The sequence below is a fragment of the Hippocampus zosterae genome, chromosome 19 (assembly GCF_025434085.1).
Source record: "Hippocampus zosterae strain Florida chromosome 19, ASM2543408v3, whole genome shotgun sequence".
Classification (NCBI taxonomy): Eukaryota; Metazoa; Chordata; class Actinopteri; order Syngnathiformes; family Syngnathidae; genus Hippocampus; species Hippocampus zosterae.
Genome location: NC_067469.1, coordinates 8545043 through 8563496, shown reverse-complemented (window position 1 = coordinate 8563496; position 18454 = coordinate 8545043). Strand labels below are relative to the sequence as shown.

Sequence of the window (18454 nt, the reverse complement as noted above, 5' to 3'; positions counted from 1 at the left end):
ATTCTCAATATTTGCCTCCACTTTATCGCATTGTTTTTTTTTTTTTTTTAATGGGTACTGCTAAGTCTTTCATTGGCAGCCATTTTCAAAGCACAGTTCCACAAATTGCCAGCCACTATATAGAGCATTTCGACTGAATATGAATATTGTGTTCTGACGATATAAGCACCAAGCCCGCCAAGAACAAAAAGTAGACTCTCCTCTTTCACCGATCACATTTTTGCTTTTTCAGAAAAAGAAACGTGTCAATAAAAACTTGATGCGAATATCTTTTATTTATTTATTTTTAATACCTCAAACTATAAAACATTAAAATACACAACACAGAAAAGGTTTTTGATGGCAAAAGAATGTATTTACATATACACAATTATGAAACACTCCGTGAGCGACGTCAGTGGCATTTTTTTTTTTACATGGCTTCCGTCATGCACTCAACGAACCACAATCGTGACGTTCACTTTTTACTCCCCACCACGACACAGAAACGAAATTTGCATGTACCTTGAAAAAAAATCTAGCAATTGATGTCTCGTATCTTGTAAGGCACTACCACTGCACTTCCTGAGTGCTTATGTGACAAACTCATCCTCCTGTAATGCAGTGGGCCAATCCAGATTAGCAGATGATAATTTTCCCCGAGGGGGACGATGTATGTGTGTGTATAAAGCAGCAAGGCCTCATTAAAAGATAGACGTGGAAATCTGCTGATGTGGCCTACAGCCTGTGGGAATATGTTGTACACGCAAATACTCCAATATATCAAATGAGCCTAATTTTCTCCTCTTTTCTCTCCTATGTGCTGATAACTGATCCACCCTATCCAGGTAAGTCACTTCCTCCTTTGTTTTGACCCCCCCACCTCATGGTTCATGTCTCTTTTGGTTGATCTCGGATCAGTCCTACTGCCTTACGTTTAAGCCTGCGTGTGAGTGAAATCGCATTACAGCTACGGAAAAAAAACCCAACCCCAAAACAAATCTGTCAGGCGTATGGCGACTGTTATTTGATGGCAATTTGTATCATACGCATCCTATTAGCTCGGCATTATGGGGTTTTATCCTCCCCGAATGGCACAAGACTTGATGAAAGGGTAGAGGATTACATTGGTGGACATGATTTCAATTTGCGTGGTTCTTGTTGCTTTCACCGGCCACAATTTATCAATTTTTGCCTTTCGGTGTAAAATAACAACATGTTCGTAATAGCTGTACATACAGCACACTCTGTTGAGATAAGATGGCGGCTAAAGCCCTCATCTTGACAACAATGACTGTGTTTTATCTCGTGACAAAAACGACAACTATTTCCTGAAGTGCTATGTACGCACAATATGTGGATCACATTTCCATTTTTCTCTTGTATAACATCAAATGTTGCATCCACAAATCTTCCACCAGAAACAAATCAAAGAAACATGTCGATGCAGAACTCCTAATCGCGATTCAACGTATCCATTGGTCAGCGACCGTTTCCGTTCATTCCTCCTCCGTCATCGTAGGAACTGGAAGGCCATCAAAACGATTGATACGCCACGATGGAAAACCCATCGAAATGATATAATGCGACGATTCAATAAGTACCGTTTGCGGCGCCAGCAGATTTGTTGGCAAATTGAATTCTAAAATTCCTTCTCTCCCGCTTGGCTTAGCGAGAGCCGACCTCAGTAGCGGTTTTAATAGCGGAGGTTCCCGCGAGCATTATAAGGTGGAAGCCTGGAGGCCAAAAAAAAAAAGGTTTTATGGGCTGCTTTGTTAGGCAGCAGCAGGCTTCTTTTCGAGGGTTCCTTATTGTCATTTCAAAATGTTTTTTTTTATTACACACAAAACTGGCGACATCTGGTCTTGGCAAACGTGTCACGGCCTGCAAGCAATAACGGGGCTGGGATTAGTGCGCTCACCACTCACAAACGTCAAGCGTACTGAAGCTGAATTTGACAAACACTGCCAGCAGCGTCACGATAACGCTCTCAGACGTATTGCACTGTCTGAAACTAAAAACATTGGCTCCTTTTGTAGCAGGGAAACTGATGGATTTGCAGCTTCGCCTTGTCTTCCATTGTCACTTCCTGTAAATGTCATGGCCAAGTATCCTAAAACTTGATGAATGACCTAAAAAAACCCGTTCCAGTCAGTCCACGTGAAAGCCATTAGGGAACCTTCATTGGAAATCAATGGCTTTTTTTTTTTTTTTTTTTGCTCTGGATCTTCGCTAATGCTCGTTGAGCATTTGAGATATTACGGGATGGACGCTAGCTGTGTGTGTCACTGCGGGCTGGCTGGGGTTTCCATCAATGTTTTGGCATCAGCACATGCAGATGAGCTTGTCGTTTGCTCCCACGTAGGCCAACAGTTCAATTGCGGGGGATTTAAGTGATTATTTTTTGATCAGAACATCATGTTTTGGCGCCATGTGAACTGCTCACTTTCCATATGCTCGAAAAACACAATCCTTCACATACAGTTGAAACGACCGTAACAACGGTACCGTTTTGGCAACTCGTCCGCGCTTTCAGTAAATGAAACATTTTTTTCTAATGGGTCCCAAAGTGAACTGAAAATGTGAAAATCGTTACTGACTTTTTCTGCGTAAACAGGAAGGAAAAAAATTAATAAATCCAGTTTTACCCTGACTTGTGAGTAGGCATGCGCCAAGATCAAATTCTTGCGGTCTGATAACAGCGAGCAAAAATATCACGCTTTCATGGGATCACATGATTTCAACTGATCTGAGGCAAGGTAGCTCTTTTCATACACGAGGTAACTCAATGTGCTTCGCAGAGTTACCAAACAACATTTAAAGGCAAACAAACTGAAAGCCTTGAAAAAAAATAGGGAAAGATTTAAGACATTTAAAAGCAAACTCCTCCTTTAGTGACATCATTGTTTTCAGATCGCTTTGGATTAACATCAATGAATCCATTATATCTTTTATTTATTAGATTTTTTTTTTCCCTTAGGTTGTTATGTGTACATATAGGCGAGGAAAAGCGCGTGCTTACCAGACTTTCCCTGGCACTGAACTTCAGTGCAACAAATAATAGTGTGCAAATTCCCATTAGGCAAGTCTGATGTGGTTAAATGGCGACAGTAGCTCTGAGGCTTTAAAGATGAGAGACGCTCGGCTCTGATAGATGCGCAAATACGGCAGCAAACGAGAGGCGGGGTGGGTGGGGGGGATTTTTTTTTCTTTTGTTTTTTTGCGCAAAGCAGTTTCCTGCAGTGGGGAAGTTGGCGTGTTGCCCCTCGTGTGTGACTGGAGGAGGAGGGGAAGGAGGAGTATCGGGAGGGCGACGGCACGAGCAGAGCGTAAGTGTCGGTGTCTCGGCTGCATGCGTGAGGAGCGAGCGGCGAGAGCCGGGGAGGAGGAAGGCGTTTTGTTTCTGGTGGAATTAAGTCAAGAGGAATGTTCTGCTTGAGGGGTAAGTGTCTGCAGTGGACGCGGATGGGGTTTTTTTTGCATTTGGGCGTGTGATCGGCAGGAGGACAAAGAAAAGTTGAACTCCATCCCTCCTTTGTTGGAAACGCAGTTTCCCAGCAGTTTCCTTGCCTCGATCTCCTCCCTTTCCATTTGAATCTTTCCTCATTTTGTGCCACTTTGGTCCTGTTCAAGTTCCCTGAATTGTTTTTTTGTTTGTGTGTGTGTGCGTAAAAATAATGGCGATCAAAGTGATGTAGCGGTACATATTTTTCTACTGCGGCATTGTCCTTCTTGTACCAGCTTGCGAAAGCGGCTACTCCAAAGTGCATTTCAGGAAGAAGTAGCAACACTTCTGCTGCCCTGACACTCACCACTCACTCACTTTTGTCTTCTCCAACCTCCTTCATCACCTCTCAAGAATGCACGTGACATCATGGCGTTGGAAAGAGATTTTTAATATTTGCCCTCGTTTTGCAGTGGATTACGACCAAGTGTCAAACTGGTCTTCACAACACGCCACATCGTAGTTATGCTTTCACCCAGCGGTTATAACCAGAGGCGGGTGGAATAACCACAAATTGTACTCAAGCCAGAGTACTGTTACTTCAAAATAATATGACTCAAGTAAAACAGTAGTCCTCAAATAATTACTTGAGTAAGACTAAGTAAAAAAAAAAGCATACTGGGTTGCTGTGCTAGAAGATGTCATCCTTATGGAACTAATTCTCTTGTCTCCGGTTTCCAGAAGACATTAAACATTTTGACTGTTTGGCGTTGTTAAAAAAAAAAAAAAGTCCCAGGACCTCAGCTGCATGCAATATGACACAATTGACACTTGTAGTTTCCACACCAAGTAACCAATAGGGCAGGCCAACACATGGCGCAAAAAAAAGATGAAACCAAATTGAGTCATTCGGAGAAGTGTCACACTGGTTGTCCTACACATTTTTTTGCGTCAAAATCATGTCATGTCGGGTATGTAATGTTGAATAAATACAGACATTTGGATGGACTTGGCACAATTCACTTCTCTGTAAGATGCAGTCGTTTTAGTCTCTTCACTGAGGATAAAGAATAAATGCCCGATCATCCTGTTGTGTTATCTGTTGAAAAACGTATGCGGTATTATTAACATACTTAGAAAGAATGTAAAAAGTCTCATCATTTTGTCAAATCCCCGTCTCTGACCGGTCACAGTTTGAAATGTCATGCTGCCAAGACGAACTGACCCAGATCCTGTCCCTGTTGTGGTTGCCAGAGATGCAGATTGCTTGCCCATGTTCCGATTAAAATAAGCAACTCAAGCTTTCATGCAGCCCTGGTCCATGTTCTTCAGCAGCCAGCTGACCACATATCCCCACGGCAGCCTTAAGTTTCGGCCTAAGCTTCTTTACGCCTGTTGACACCAGCTTTTTGGGACGTTACATAAGGACCTGCTTCCCCTTAAAGCTCCCAAGTTGGAACGTGATCACACTTGAGATGTGGAGTCTCATCCAAGCTAATGATTCTATTGCCATAAGGTTTGTTAAGGTCACTCGTGGCTACTCTTAACTCGGTCAGTACCAGCCAATTCTGGACCAAGTCTGAAAAGACGTTTAAAAACGTCTTTGGGAGTGAATGAGTTAAGGAAGAACATAATTCTGTTGATGCATGCTCTTTCATTGCCATTACCGATCATGAGATATTATCCGGTGTGTTATCCGGTCAAAGGATCAGAGTGTAGTTCATCAACTTCCCCAGTAGGGGAACAACTCCACTCTAACTGCGGGATTCCCCAAATTGTGGCCAACTGGGTGCTTTCAACAGGCTGAAGAGAGGGTGCACCACCTCTACTGGGACGTTCAAGTGGGTGCATGGCTTTTAACAGTTCAAGATGGGCTACTCGAACTTAGTATTCCCCACAGTTTTTCAGCCAAGGAGTGTGCAAAGTATGTGGGAATGTTAAAAAGAGTGGGTTCTTTGAAAGTTTGTTAATTGTCGCTTTAAGTTTTTTATGCCAGGGGGTGCGGTGATTCTGTTGGGCTGTTGAAGGAGGTGGATGTATGGCCTAAGATACGCCAACTCTGCCTGGATGTTGAAGGGGCTGTATGGCTTCAAAAAATTTCAGCAGCGGTTTGCGCAAAATGGATGTGAAAAGGTGGATTCTGGACCAAGTCTGAAAAGACGTTTAAATACGTCTTTGGGAGTGAATGAGTTAAGCACTTGGGAACGCGGTGCGCCAACTCTGCCTGGATCAGCATCCAGACAGATGTAGCAAACCTCTACTCCAGTGCACACGCACCACCGAACTATCATCGTCAAATCATGTAAACATAATAAAAATATTTACCCCCAAAGGCTGCGCACCACATTTTGCGAAAAGCATATCTCGCTATCCTTTAATCGGCTGGCATTTTCCAGTGCATGTGAACATCCAGGAGATGCCAATCGAGATGTGCTGGAATGTGTCGGGTCATCTTTAAAATCTTTTTGCACTTTGCGGACACCTGCTGCTTGAAATGTGACGTAGAGTTAATATTAGAGCAGTTTTAGAGGACATGTGACTTGAATACTTGTCACGTGTGCGCATGTGTATTTATTTTCCACACACGTTTTCGGAGAGGAAGCGATGGGTCACGTTAGTTTGGGCTCGCAGAGCAATGACCTTCATAGCTCTCCATATGTCTAATGCTATATTTAGCTACAACACTGCTATTGCGTTTCACGCACCTTTTTTCACGGTATATACGCAGCTTGGAGGATTTCAACAAATCGACAGTATGGACAAGGTGCACGTCCATCACCAAACTACAATAACAAAGGTATCCTATTGCAAAAGTTGGTTTACACTTTTTAAAGTAACATCTATTATTTCCCCCCCAGATTTTGTGAATAATAATGAAAGCAGTAAGGTGGGGGGTGTAAGGGATGCACAAAAGCAAATTGAACTCATGTCAGGATGCGTGAATAAAAGGACAGGTTTGATTAAAAGAGGGGCTGGAGAAAGGAGGGTCGAAAAGTCGATTCAACCAAAGGAAGGAAGGATACAAATTTCAAAATGTGGATCTGAGGGAAAGATGCAGGAAGTCGGGAACAAAGGAAGGCATGAGGGAAGGAAGTCAGGAAGGAAGGAAAAAAGACAAAGGAGGAAGGAAGGAACAAAAGCAGGTTCTCAACTCAACTCGACTGTATTTATACACTTTAAAACAGCCACCGTTGTATATAAAGGATTAGTCTGGAGATAATATTGCGCCGCATTTGAAGTTTTCCCTCGGGTTAAGTTTTAGGCAAAACAGTGGTCATCTCCCTGCGGGTGAGTGCACGACTTAAACCCAGCATGCAGGTGCTCCATTGGGATTCATGTGCAGCCATGGTTACCATTGTCCCTCATTGACCAAAGCCCTTCCGTTCTAGTCCTCCCTTTCAACCCCCCAGCCCCCCCGAACACTTTACACACTCGACACATGTGGACACTCACTTGCCACAAGTATGCGTTTTGACATTTTTCGTCCGGCGTCGGCTCTCGCACGGCTCTAATAGCGTTGCACTGGATGACCCTTGGAAGTGTATGCATTTGCAGACTGTGGTTTGCTCATTATGGTTTGTATTTGCACACGTACATGCGGTGGTTTTGGCCGACCCGACACTGTGGAAATGATAACCATCGGTAATGTCTCCTTCAGGGCGCGGGCGATCCGCTGTTGAGGCTTTGGCTGAATGGCAGCCAACCTTGGACGCACAGAGACGATGTGTAAAATAGGGTTCAAGTTTAGGTCTTAAAAAGTCTTAAGATCGGCTTTCTTATACCTGCAAATACCCCTTGAAATGCTATTTGCGCAAAAAACACTTGAGATGACCTAGACTGCACTTTGTTGTAGTAACATAACTGAGCTGTGAGGGGCAGAGTGGTGCCACAGGGCATCCAGACCGCTGGAATAGATAAGGAAGAAAACCATTGTAGAAGTAAAAAGACCTAGCTTATCACGTTGGTTACAAATTTTTCTCCCCGTCTCTCTCTGGCGAATGAATGGTAACCAGCGGCTCGCCTATTTATGTCAGGCAACAATTGGCTAGCGGTCCCTTTCACATCCCAATCATGCAATCCATTGCTCAAGCAACACATAAGGATTTGCCCTCGCGATTATTGAATTGGTTTCACAGTTAGAGTCGTCGGCCCAGGAACAATCACTTAACACATCCCACACCACAGGATACTCGCTCAGGATTATCCTTCAGACACAACCAACAATCAGGCCTATGCTGACTTCTACTAGAAATGGGCGAAGATGCTTAATTTCAATGATTTACTTTTGGTTTTGTGATTTGTGACGACCACTAGAGGGAGACCTTACCCCCCGCCACGAGCACTGCCTTGTAATTCCAGAATTACGCCCCACTAACCAGCTGCCCTCATCCTCACTTATCACGGGTGATGCCAGCTCCAGTCACGGTCTGATGGTGATCTATTCTGGTTTTAATCCACCGTGCGTGCATCTGTCCGTGCTCAGGTGTCAGGTATTAATTCACACCACCCATCTGTGACTCACATGGCTACAATTACCCGTGTACACTTGTTAACTTTTGCCATACCAGGTTGTTGCGTGCACTTTTGTGCCCTTATTTTGTATGTGACATCATCTGTGTGTGTGTATTGAGTTACAACAGCGATTCACATGCAGGCGTGTGAAGTTCCATGACACAGGAGTTTGCATCATTCGTGTGCCGTCTGACAAATGGCAACCCAGTTTTGAGGCAGTAGCTAATTACCACCAGTATGGTGTCCATCTGTGTTGAGTGCGTTCGAGTGGAGACGAGGCTGGTTAATCTGGGTTTACAGATTAGATGAGCAGGGTTGGGAATCAAGAGGACTTGGGGAGAGGTGGGGTGGGGGGTGTAAGATTCTGGACTATGACGAAGTTCCTTCTTAAATTGCCAGACGTAGAGAACTGCTGACTTGTTTCCAACTTCAAACTGATGCATGGCTCTCTGGACTTCTGAACATTAGTTTAAATCAATTAATGCATTGCATGATGCGTCAGTTAGTTAAAACACGGAGTAATTGTTTTTGTTCTCAACCTAATTTTTGGATCTTTTTGATCAGGATTTTTGTGGTCATTTTTGAGAATCCAAGATGTCAAGTGCATGCCAGGGTTTTCTGATGGCCTAGTTCTAAAATAGGTGTGGTGAGCATTTGTTGTGGAAGTTCAGTTTGTAAGATAACCTTGCACACAGGCTTTGTCAAGTAAATCAATGCAAATCAATAGAATTCCCTGAGAGAGGGAACGGAAGGACAAAAACTGTAGTAGGAGGGAGGAGGAGTCCAAGTTGGGGCGGGGGGGGGGGTGGTCATTGCGGTCCCCGGCGGGTTACCAAAAGTACCAGCCACTGCCTCAAGTGGAGGCTCCAGATTGAGGAGAGAGAGAGGGAGGAGTTGTGGGGTCTGCATAGCCCAAGGGAGGTGGGCGACTGCTTGGTGTTAAGGTCTTAGCTGGGGATGATCACATATGTGCACTGCCTCTCTTCGGCGCCGGTGGTCGGCTGCTGGCACAGGGCCTGCTATGAGGACCGCCCTGGCGAAAGGCAAGCACCGTTCTCCTTCCAGCCCGCCAACAAGATGGGGAACCGCCTTCAGTCGGAGGCCTCCCCCAGCGCCCGGACACCCAGCAATGAGGGCTGCCTACGCAAACGTCTGCTGTCCGTGTCCAAAGTCCACCAAAAACCGGACTCTCTCTGGACACCCAAACCTCTGCTTGGACCTCTTGTTAAAAGCCCATCAGGGAAGACTCAAACCTTCCATGATGAGAAAGGTATAGTCCCAAGAGGGAAAGATGTTGAGTTTGAATACTGTGCATCTTTATCGTCCAGAGTTTTGATGCTCGTCCCAGGAGACATTTTTCGAGGATGTTTGAGATCAGATTACCCAGGATAACAGTTCTTATTAGCCCATTTGTGTTTGCTACAGGAATTATTTAGTATAGATGCTGTGTGTTCTTATCGTCCAAACCTTTCACGTTAGTTCCAGTAGACATTTAACCCAAGTTATAGAGAGAGTTCTTTGAAACATCTTCAAGATGGTATTACCTCGGTAGTGGTCTCTAATAGCCTAACATTCGTGTTGATTACAGGAATAATTGAATAATAGTTTATACCTTCAGACTTTTGACGGTAGGCATAGTTGACGTTTAACCCAGAAGACTTTATTATTGTAGCGTTTCTGTGACCGGATTTCCCAGGTGGCAGTTTTTGTTAGCCTGACATTTTGTATTTACTACAGGAACGATTGTAGTATTTGTCCTGGCTGGTTGTACTTTAGTCACCTGAGGTGTTTTTCTTGTATTAATCAAACGGTGTGTCCCAGTCCCAAAGTGACTTGATCTCTTCCCCGAGCAAGTGTTTGTCTCTTCCCATTAGGTGATTTCCATCGCCCCCCACCGGTTGCCTGATGATCCATGCCTTCTGTCTCATGTAGTGCGTTGAGTGGCGTCAATTGAGATTGGCTTTGTGACCTCTGACACCAATGGTCTTTGGTGCGGCATTGTTAGCGTCAGTCCTTAAGAACAAAAGATCACGATCATGCGTGAACCGGTGCTCAAGCCGAATCTAGACTAGATTTAACATAATATTGAATGTCAGGGTTTACTGTGATTGTGTTTTTATGGACCCTGTAACGTACTGTACACGCATCATACTTCAATCGAGCCATATCCTGGGGATGCTCTCCAGAGGGGCCACCTCTTGGGAACCAGAGACAAAAGCCTACAGCTGGAGGTGATGGATCTGGTCTGAAAGGAGGTTGAGGGGTGACTGATCAGGGTCACGAAGGTGCCCCACTTTCACCTCCGCAACTCCGTTAAGGAGCTATCATGCACCCCACTTTTTGCAACTGCAGCTTCTCCTTTTCACTGACATTTCACTTTACCCCTCCTTTCACCGAAGAGTACTTGGTCTAAAAAAGAGAATTCTTTCTTCCTGCGCACTTAGCATGACGGAACGCTCGCAGGCGGGTACGCCACATCCTCATGCCCGCTTTAACTAACGTGTAGTGACAGCCCAAGATGCCGCCACCGTGAGGGACAGTATTGTCCCAGCTCTTTAGGTGGAATCAGGCGTCACAGTTACTTTGTGCTCATGCACCGCTGAACAGCTGGATTTCCGCAGACAAAAACATAAGAGTTTTGCTCCTGATGTCCTTTTATTTAACACACGACTCTTATAGTTCTGCTACGGTCGATATGAACTCTGGCAGTCAGTTTTAAAGGGTGGAGCAGGTGTTGGATCACCCCCCCCCCCCAACCCTTCCTTCCTCTTAATCCTTTAGTGGGATGCCAGGTTGAGCTATCAACCAATCACTACCAATAGCTCCCAAGGGTAGAGGACCTGAAAGACCCCACCGAGTAACTAGATGAGAGCAAATGAAATGGATAAGATGCGCTCAAAATCAAATGGAGTAATAGAATTTTGGGGGGTCGGAGTAGTGTTTTGGTCTTTTACGAGAAAAAAAAAAAATTGGTTACCCATAGCGCAGATGAATGACATGTCCGAAATTTACTGGGTTCTTTGTAGAGAGCCTATTATCTTATATTATTATTATTTTTTTTTTTTTTGTCGGATCTCTCTCAATGATGCTCTCGAACCCTCATAGGGTGTCTTTCCACCCCTCCCGTCTTTCTCGGCGGGATTTTCTTAACTAGTCCAGGAATTTAATCTAATCCTTCATTTGCAATTGGAAGGACAGTCCACAACAAAGGTTCTTTGTCAACAAAACAAAACAAAACAAAACAAAAAAGAAGCGTTTCGCTAGGAACTTTCTTATCCCATTCCCCAAAAACACTTAGTCAGGGATTTTAAATAACGCACACACAGTGTAATTATTTAGCTGCCTTCCAACAGTGACTCACTAAAAATAAGTATTCACCCCCCTCCTCCCCAAATAGCCGGTTGTAGGAACAATGGGGAAGGGTGCATGACACACAGCATAATGAGGAAATTCCACATTCAGTTTGCAGAATGGCGATTGGGGAGGGGGCTGGGTGGTGAAGTTAGAATCATTCAACTGTAAAATGGTGTGTTCTGTCTAAGCAACGGGGTCTGCATTATTCAGTTTTTCTTTCTTCAACTCACCTTATTTTTATCAACGAAGACTACGCAAAGAGCGTCCCGTGCCTCTGAACGCTATGCACCACTAAGTGCGTTTGAGCAACGCATCAAGGAGGCGAACGGTTTTTGATGCTTAATTGCAAGCTGCGCCACTAACAGACAGGCACGGGGGGCACCTCTCTGATCTTGTTAGAAGCTTAATGGATGGTTAGCGACTAAACCGGCGCCACTGCTCCATCGCACTAAACCGAATCAAGGCACCATTGACAAATATTGGGCCGTAATCTCGTTTTGGTGGGTTTTCTGTAGTTCCTCTGGGATTTGAGATTTGGGGCTGAAAATTTTGCAGGTTGCCCACCCCCTCTGCTCGATATGCTATTATGTAGCAATTGCTGCTGTTCCAAAGCCCTTGGAGAAATATCAAGTTAATAGAAGTTTGTCTGGTTTGTGACTACAGCTAGTCATGCCTGTGTCGAACGATTTTTAAGCGATTTTAGATGTATGTGTTGAAGTAGCAGTTTTTTCACGGTTTAGGTTTACCGTTGAATCGAAACTGATTTCTTTTGCTGGTCCTTGAGTTTTCGCACCATATGTTAGCATGTTAGCAAGATTGCAGCATTTTGTTGGATGAAATTATGAGGTTTATCAGAACATTCTGGTTTAAAAATAGTCAATGTTTATTCATCTTTTTATGCATGTATTGCTGGTGGGTCTGAAAAATATCTGCGTGGTTCACCGTACATGACCAATCACGTTAATAGCGTTGTTTTTCTCAAGCTGCTGTGCTTCCCCTATCTGCTCGCATTTATGGTTATCGCTTGTCTTTGCTACAGCTCATGTGTTGTCCGATTCGTTTTTTTGGGGGTCTAGAATCTTCATTGATACGACTAATTGAGTCAAACACCTCAAAAGAAGGATAATAACCATGGTTTAGGACAATGAAAGTGAATAACGTAGCTGGAAATAGAATTGCTCAGCACACACGCACAGAAGCTAGCATGAAATTAAAAGAAAAACAAATCTGCTCACACTTTGCTTCATGGCTGACTAGTTCCTTTCGCACCGAAGCATTATATTGATCCATTTTCAGCCAATCAGGCTTATTCTGACATATGACAATTATTTTCCAGGCTTTGAATCTTGAGGAGACAAAATACTGCACGGCTGCCGTGGAGTGATTTCAGAAAGTGGATTCGGTCTGTAGTTATGTCCAACACTTAGAATGTGTTTATTATGTTTAAAAATAACAGACGATCTCGGGGACAGACCAATAGTATCATTTTGTGGGGAAGTGGAACGGACCGTATTTAGACTGACGTCTGTACATGACGGCGACGAAATGTGTCAATCCTTGAATACAAACATGATTGCAAGTCTTAAATCTGTGTTACCCTCCGACACTTCATTTGGAAAGTAATCTCTGTGACAAACATCTCATTGCATGATCGCCAACATTAAAAATAAAGTGAAGTTGTGCAACTGGATTGTGATTCATCAGAGAGAGCTCATCAAAAGCTCTCGGCCCACCTTGTGCCCCCAGACTCGGCCTCCCGCCATCTTGCCTTCGCTTAGACCGAGTACTCCTCAAGGATGCTTTAGAGAGCCAAGCAAAGGCTTAAATTAAAAAAAAAAAGAGGGAGGGGGGCGGCTCCTGAAAGCTCATGTTCCCCCCGTAGAGAGTGCTTAGAAAAGGAACAAGCAAGCGGGTGGAAAATGATTTCAAGAAGGCCCTCCACCATTTCTGTCATTGATGAGTCATTTTCTCTATAGCACCGTTTTTTATTCATTGGCTTCTTTGCCAGTCCAGGACACGGTAAAAAGTCTTTCAGACTACAAGAAACTGAGGTTGTTTGCCCCTGCTGTGTTTGACTTGATGTCAGCGTCTGCTCATTTTCACCACAAGGTGGCGGTACAACACAGGTTAGCCGACAGCTGCCCTTGTTTCTCTCTTTAATTGTAAAACTGGCACAAAGTAAATCTTGATGTCACAATTTATTGACATGCTGATGGGATTATGCACATTAGCATCGGATGGCAAAGCACACACCGAGTGTCACCGGGAATTTCATTTTGGAATTTCAGGCCTTAAATTTTCTCTCCGCGTCTCCCTGGAGACTCATTCATAATATCTCCGTTATTGCCTTGCCGCTGCGCGATAGAAAGGGAGGAGATGGAGATGCGGAGATGGACAGGCACAGGGAAGGAGTGGTGATTTATGAAAGAATGAAGCTGAGGACGGAAGGGGGGGGGGCTTAAGTGGATTTGGGGTGCTCTCTTCGTTTTCCCCAGGCAAGGTTTCAGAGCAGGATTAGCACGAACCTTCTTCTTTGCATGTGCAGCTTTGTCCACACATCTGTGTTTGTATTTGAAATGATGGCCAACACACTAGCCTCAATGGCTGCTGTGTTTTATGGATCACGTTCCACAGCCAAGAACGCAAAGTCTGTCCCGAGACATGTTTAACTCCCCGCAACTATCGAAGGGGGGATATATCGCATGACAGTATCATATCACATCTACTTTAAGGTGATAGTGGAGACAGATTTTGGACGTCAGTCTGGTAACATCAAGCCAATCAGTTCGCTTACATATTACGTCTTTGCTGAATTTTGTGTCAAAGTCGAGAGCAGATAAATGTTCCGACAGCTCTGCTGCACCGATTTAGTGGAATCTCTGTAAAGGATGCTCAGAATCAGGTTACGCAAGCAAACCAAATGAACAAAGACACGTGCGGTCATGCGTTGTGGACCGATCACACCGATCGATGGCGTCCACCAGAACTTGCGTCCGAACCAGCGCCCCTGAGCCTGCTAGTCTAGCCCACTTCCTCTGAATTAACCACGGTTGGCTCAATTTGGCATGTGAATTACCGATTGGGTGGTACAGTATTGCAGCCTCCGAACCCCCATTTGTGGGAATGACCCACTGAGAAATGAGGTGTCATGGAAGAAAGTAGGTCAAATGCTACAGTGTCAATTAGCTTGTCAGATTGGAGCAAGTGCAGATGAACGCACGTACACGCACATTGTTGTTGCATCGGGCTTCAACCCACTTCACTATGATGGAGGCTAGCCCCAGGTGGCTTGTTGCAATGTGCCCTTGAGCTTCTTGAGGCACTTAACCTAAATTAACGGAAGTGTGTCGTCGGGCTTCCGTCGAAAGAGGCTCAGTCGCGTCTCAGTCGCGTCCCCTTGGAAAGTTGTTCAAAAATTAGCTGAAATTGGGTGGACACGTCTATCATAGCAGGACGCTCAGAAAAGCCTCGCTCGGAAAAATGGAACAGGAAGTCCCCCATTTTAGTTTTCTGTGAAGTCTAGCGAGAGTGTTGTGCGGGATTGACTCGGTTGTTCCTGGAGAAACAGCTGCAGGCGCACCCCCGCCCGGGAACAGTAACGTGTACAGGCTTTTTTTTTTTCTGATTCTTTGATGCATCGCGATTCAGACGTGGACAAATCTGAATCGCTTCACTAGCGTCCATGTTTCGATGATTAAAATGTGTACTTAAATGTAACTTGCGTGCATTTCCGTCATTTGACTAAAATACAATGGACATGAATTCATCTCGTTTCTTGTTGTAAATTGTGTTTTTAAAAATCGCAAGTGAATCCTGACTCAGGGAGACAAAAATAAATAAATAATGTGCGTTGTGAAAAAGTGCACCGATATCGATAAATGAAAGATTCCTCAATTATCGTTTTCTAATCGAATCGTAGCCCCTGTCTCATAATCGCAATCGAATCGTGAAGTGCCCAACAAGTCCCACCTCTTATAACGTGTAAGTCCACATGCACAAGAAGGTAGAGTGGTGGCCCACTTTACAATCATCAATAAACCTGTATCAGTGACGCGCACACACTCTGACCATCACCCTAAGTGGATATCGATGTCTGGATGTAAGAAGGTCTTTGAGTCAATATTGGTACAGACAGCTTGGCTGCATGGAAATGACCTCATGAAAGGCTCTGACGCCATTTTTTATTCTATTGTGGATGTTATAATTAACTTTCTTTTTTTGGGGATGTGGGGGGGGCGCGATACCAGCCACCGATACTTAACCCATTTAATCCCACTGGTCACATTTGTCAAGGACAACAATGATTTAATTTACAGGACTCTAAAATTTCTTATTACTGATTACTTGGAAGGGCTACCAATGACACCTGATTTGGACTTTTAAATGTCTGGGAAATTTTTAGGATTAAATGGGTTAAAGCAAAAAGAATCTCAATAAATTCTCCTTGGCAAATTGTCATCTGGGTCGGAAAGAAAGCAATTGGTTCCCAATTGTTTTTCCTCATTGTGTTGAATGAATTTTTATATATTAAAAGTACTACAGGTATCGGTACACAGTATCGGCCAGTAGTCAGAGAGTAAATGGATGTGCCGGTATTGGTCTACAAAAAGTGTTGTTGAACATCCCTAGTTTGAAGCTCAAACTTTACTTCGGTCTCCTGATTCCATCAACACAACAGGGCAGCATGCACGAATGTTGTCTGGGGTGTCTCGGTTTAGGATTGAAAACTGCGTTGCCAGGGGTGGCTAGCGGGCGGCTAGCGACCAATCCAAACTGCACACAAAGCTCGGTAAGCACCAAGAGACGGGACAAACAAATGAGGCCGCTCATAAAACGTGCGCTGTCAACAGCTGTTGACAGCTTTAATGGAGACCAAGTTGTAAAAGTTGCCTTGGTGAGCGAGCATTTGGCGCTAACGCAGCTTCCAGACAGTCTGAGTTGCTTCTCGCTTGCATTTGTTGTACAAGGGTTCCTCGACGGTGACCCAAACATACCGTAGTTTACCACTACCTTTTGCTAACGCGGTACTAAATACACAATCACAGTAAATATTTGTCACCAAAATGCTTTTTGACATCCATTGAGGCACCTTGTGGTGTACTTCAAATGCTGCCACCAGGGCGGCAGCATAACATAGTCTAGCATTTTTTTGGGTGGTTAGCCTTGCAGCGGGTCCCATGAACATGAACATTTTTGGCCTCTTAAACAAACGTAACAGGAGGGCCGACTGCCATGAAGCTTCGATTTCAAAGCGGCTCCCTTGATAGCAGCCGGGTCGGACTCCAGGGCAATGACAATGAGGCGTGACCGCCAACTCCTCTGCGCCTTTGAGAGTCCTGGTGGGGATGTCTGACTTGATGGCGCCTCACCTTGTCTTGTGTACCTCTACCTGTCTCCCACCTGTCCTGCATCGTTTCTTCCCCGCACTTCTCTCGCTTTTAAACCTTTATCTCTTTGTTTATGCGCGGCCTCGCATGGCCGCTCAGCAAAAATGGCTTCCTCCACATCAAAGTGACAATTTTGCAGCCATTCTTTTTTTTTTCCCTTTGCTTGCGATACAATCTGCCGCATTGTCCCTCATCCCGCGAGGTGTGGGGGCGGGGCGGATTGATTTAGCCAGCTGGAGCGGCGCCTCGAGACGTGAAAATGGTCCATGTGCGCTTGTGTATGACACCCACGCAGAGTTGGAAGGCTCCGCTGACGCAACGGCACCAATGCTCGCAGCTCACTAGACTCCAACGCCGTTTTACAGACACAAGGTCTGACCACACGCACAGCAGGAGAGCTTTTGGGTGTCAGAAAAAGGTCAGAGGAGGAGGATGGTGGATGGGAAAGCGAAGGGGTCGGGGTGTGAATTTGCAACGGCTGGACGGGAACTTAACCCTATGTTAGAATCATTAACAGCGACGTTACGGATTGTTGACTCAGCCTCGCCCGGGCGTCACTTGTTGGCCTTCTGTGTGTCGTCTGTTGTGCTTGGGTGAGAGTGGCTGTTTATTCAAGACTCGGGTCAACTTTGACGTTTGCTGACATTGCGCATCCCTACTGTTGTTATATTCAAGCTGGGGCTACGATTGCTTTTAAAAGCTGATTCACAAGCAATCAGCTTCAGTTCACCCGGCAACAGCCTCTCCTTCATCATGCGAGACCAAAGCTATCAGGTTTCTCATACCCTCCCTCCATCCCCCCCAAGGCTTCGCTTTCATTCATCCTGTAGCCAAAGAAGATGGTCAGGGGAGGGATTGGTGAGTCACTAGTGCCCCTCCTAAATAATAAAATGATTGTCACGGAAAAGGGATTCAATTCCTACTTGGATACAGTAGTTACAATGACGCTCGGGTGTTGTGAATAGGCGAGTGTCTTTGTGGGACATTACCACGTTCAAATAGCTGTCACTCCAGACTCTAGCAACACTTTATTTGCAAAACATTTTTAAAAAAGTCAATTTTTGACAGTGATCACACCTAAGGACAATTTTAAGTCTTCGATGATCATAACGCGCCTGTTTTTGGAATTATGGGAGGAAGCCATACTGATTAAGTCCCACTTTTTCAACAGATTCTATGTCAAATGATTTGAAAATATTGTGTGCCTGACAAAGTACCTGCTGCTTTCCAGCTCCAACTTATCTGCACCTTTCAGAGTGTTAAAGTGCCGTAACCAGACAGTCCACAAATAAAACGAAAACGCAGACTATGGGGGGGGGGGGGTAATCGGAGAGCAGAAAATCAATACACCCTGTGCGCCTAATGTCTGAGAAAGAAGAACTATTTGGTGGAAGGAAAAACAGGGGACGCTTTAACATTCGCGGATCAGCTTCGGTTGAGAGGTTTTTAGGGGCTCACTTTAGCTCCGTCCGCTTCAATCCAATTAGAAAAATCAAAGCCAGTCCGGTGACACTTTGCGGATTGATCCAGCCACTCGATGCAAATTCAGTCACCGTCAAGTCATCATTGTCACAGCGTACAAGTGCTGCAAAACCTCTTCAAGAATTCATGTCGACCCTCCATCCTTCTGCTGTTGTTTCACCTAAAGGCAAAACGATGATGTGGCGCCGCGGGCCGGTGTGCACCCGTTCCAACGGTGATGATGATGATCAATAATTCATGCTGAACTCAACTCACTTCACATCCCCAATAAGCAGCAGTTTGTCAGACAAACATT

At 44.8% G+C, this 18454-nt stretch overlaps 1 protein-coding gene across 8 annotated transcripts in view; it reads left to right on the top strand.

Annotated features, from left to right (window-relative positions):
* nhsl1b (NHS-like 1b) overlaps positions 1–18454 on the top strand; it is a 76970-nt gene that overhangs the window by 33234 nt on the left and 25282 nt on the right. For 2 of the 8 annotated variants that reach the window (XM_052053445.1, XM_052053438.1), the window contains exon 1: positions 8289–9206. The exons of 3 other annotated variants lie outside the window; for them this stretch is intronic. In XM_052053445.1, the coding sequence (XP_051909405.1) occupies positions 8894–9206 (313 nt within the window). In that variant the 5' untranslated portion in view covers positions 8289–8893. Of the gene's footprint in view, positions 1–1015; positions 3422–8287; positions 9207–18454 lie in introns of those variants that run through there. 3 more of the 8 variants (XM_052053449.1, XM_052053444.1, XM_052053440.1) reach the window with 3 other exon arrangements.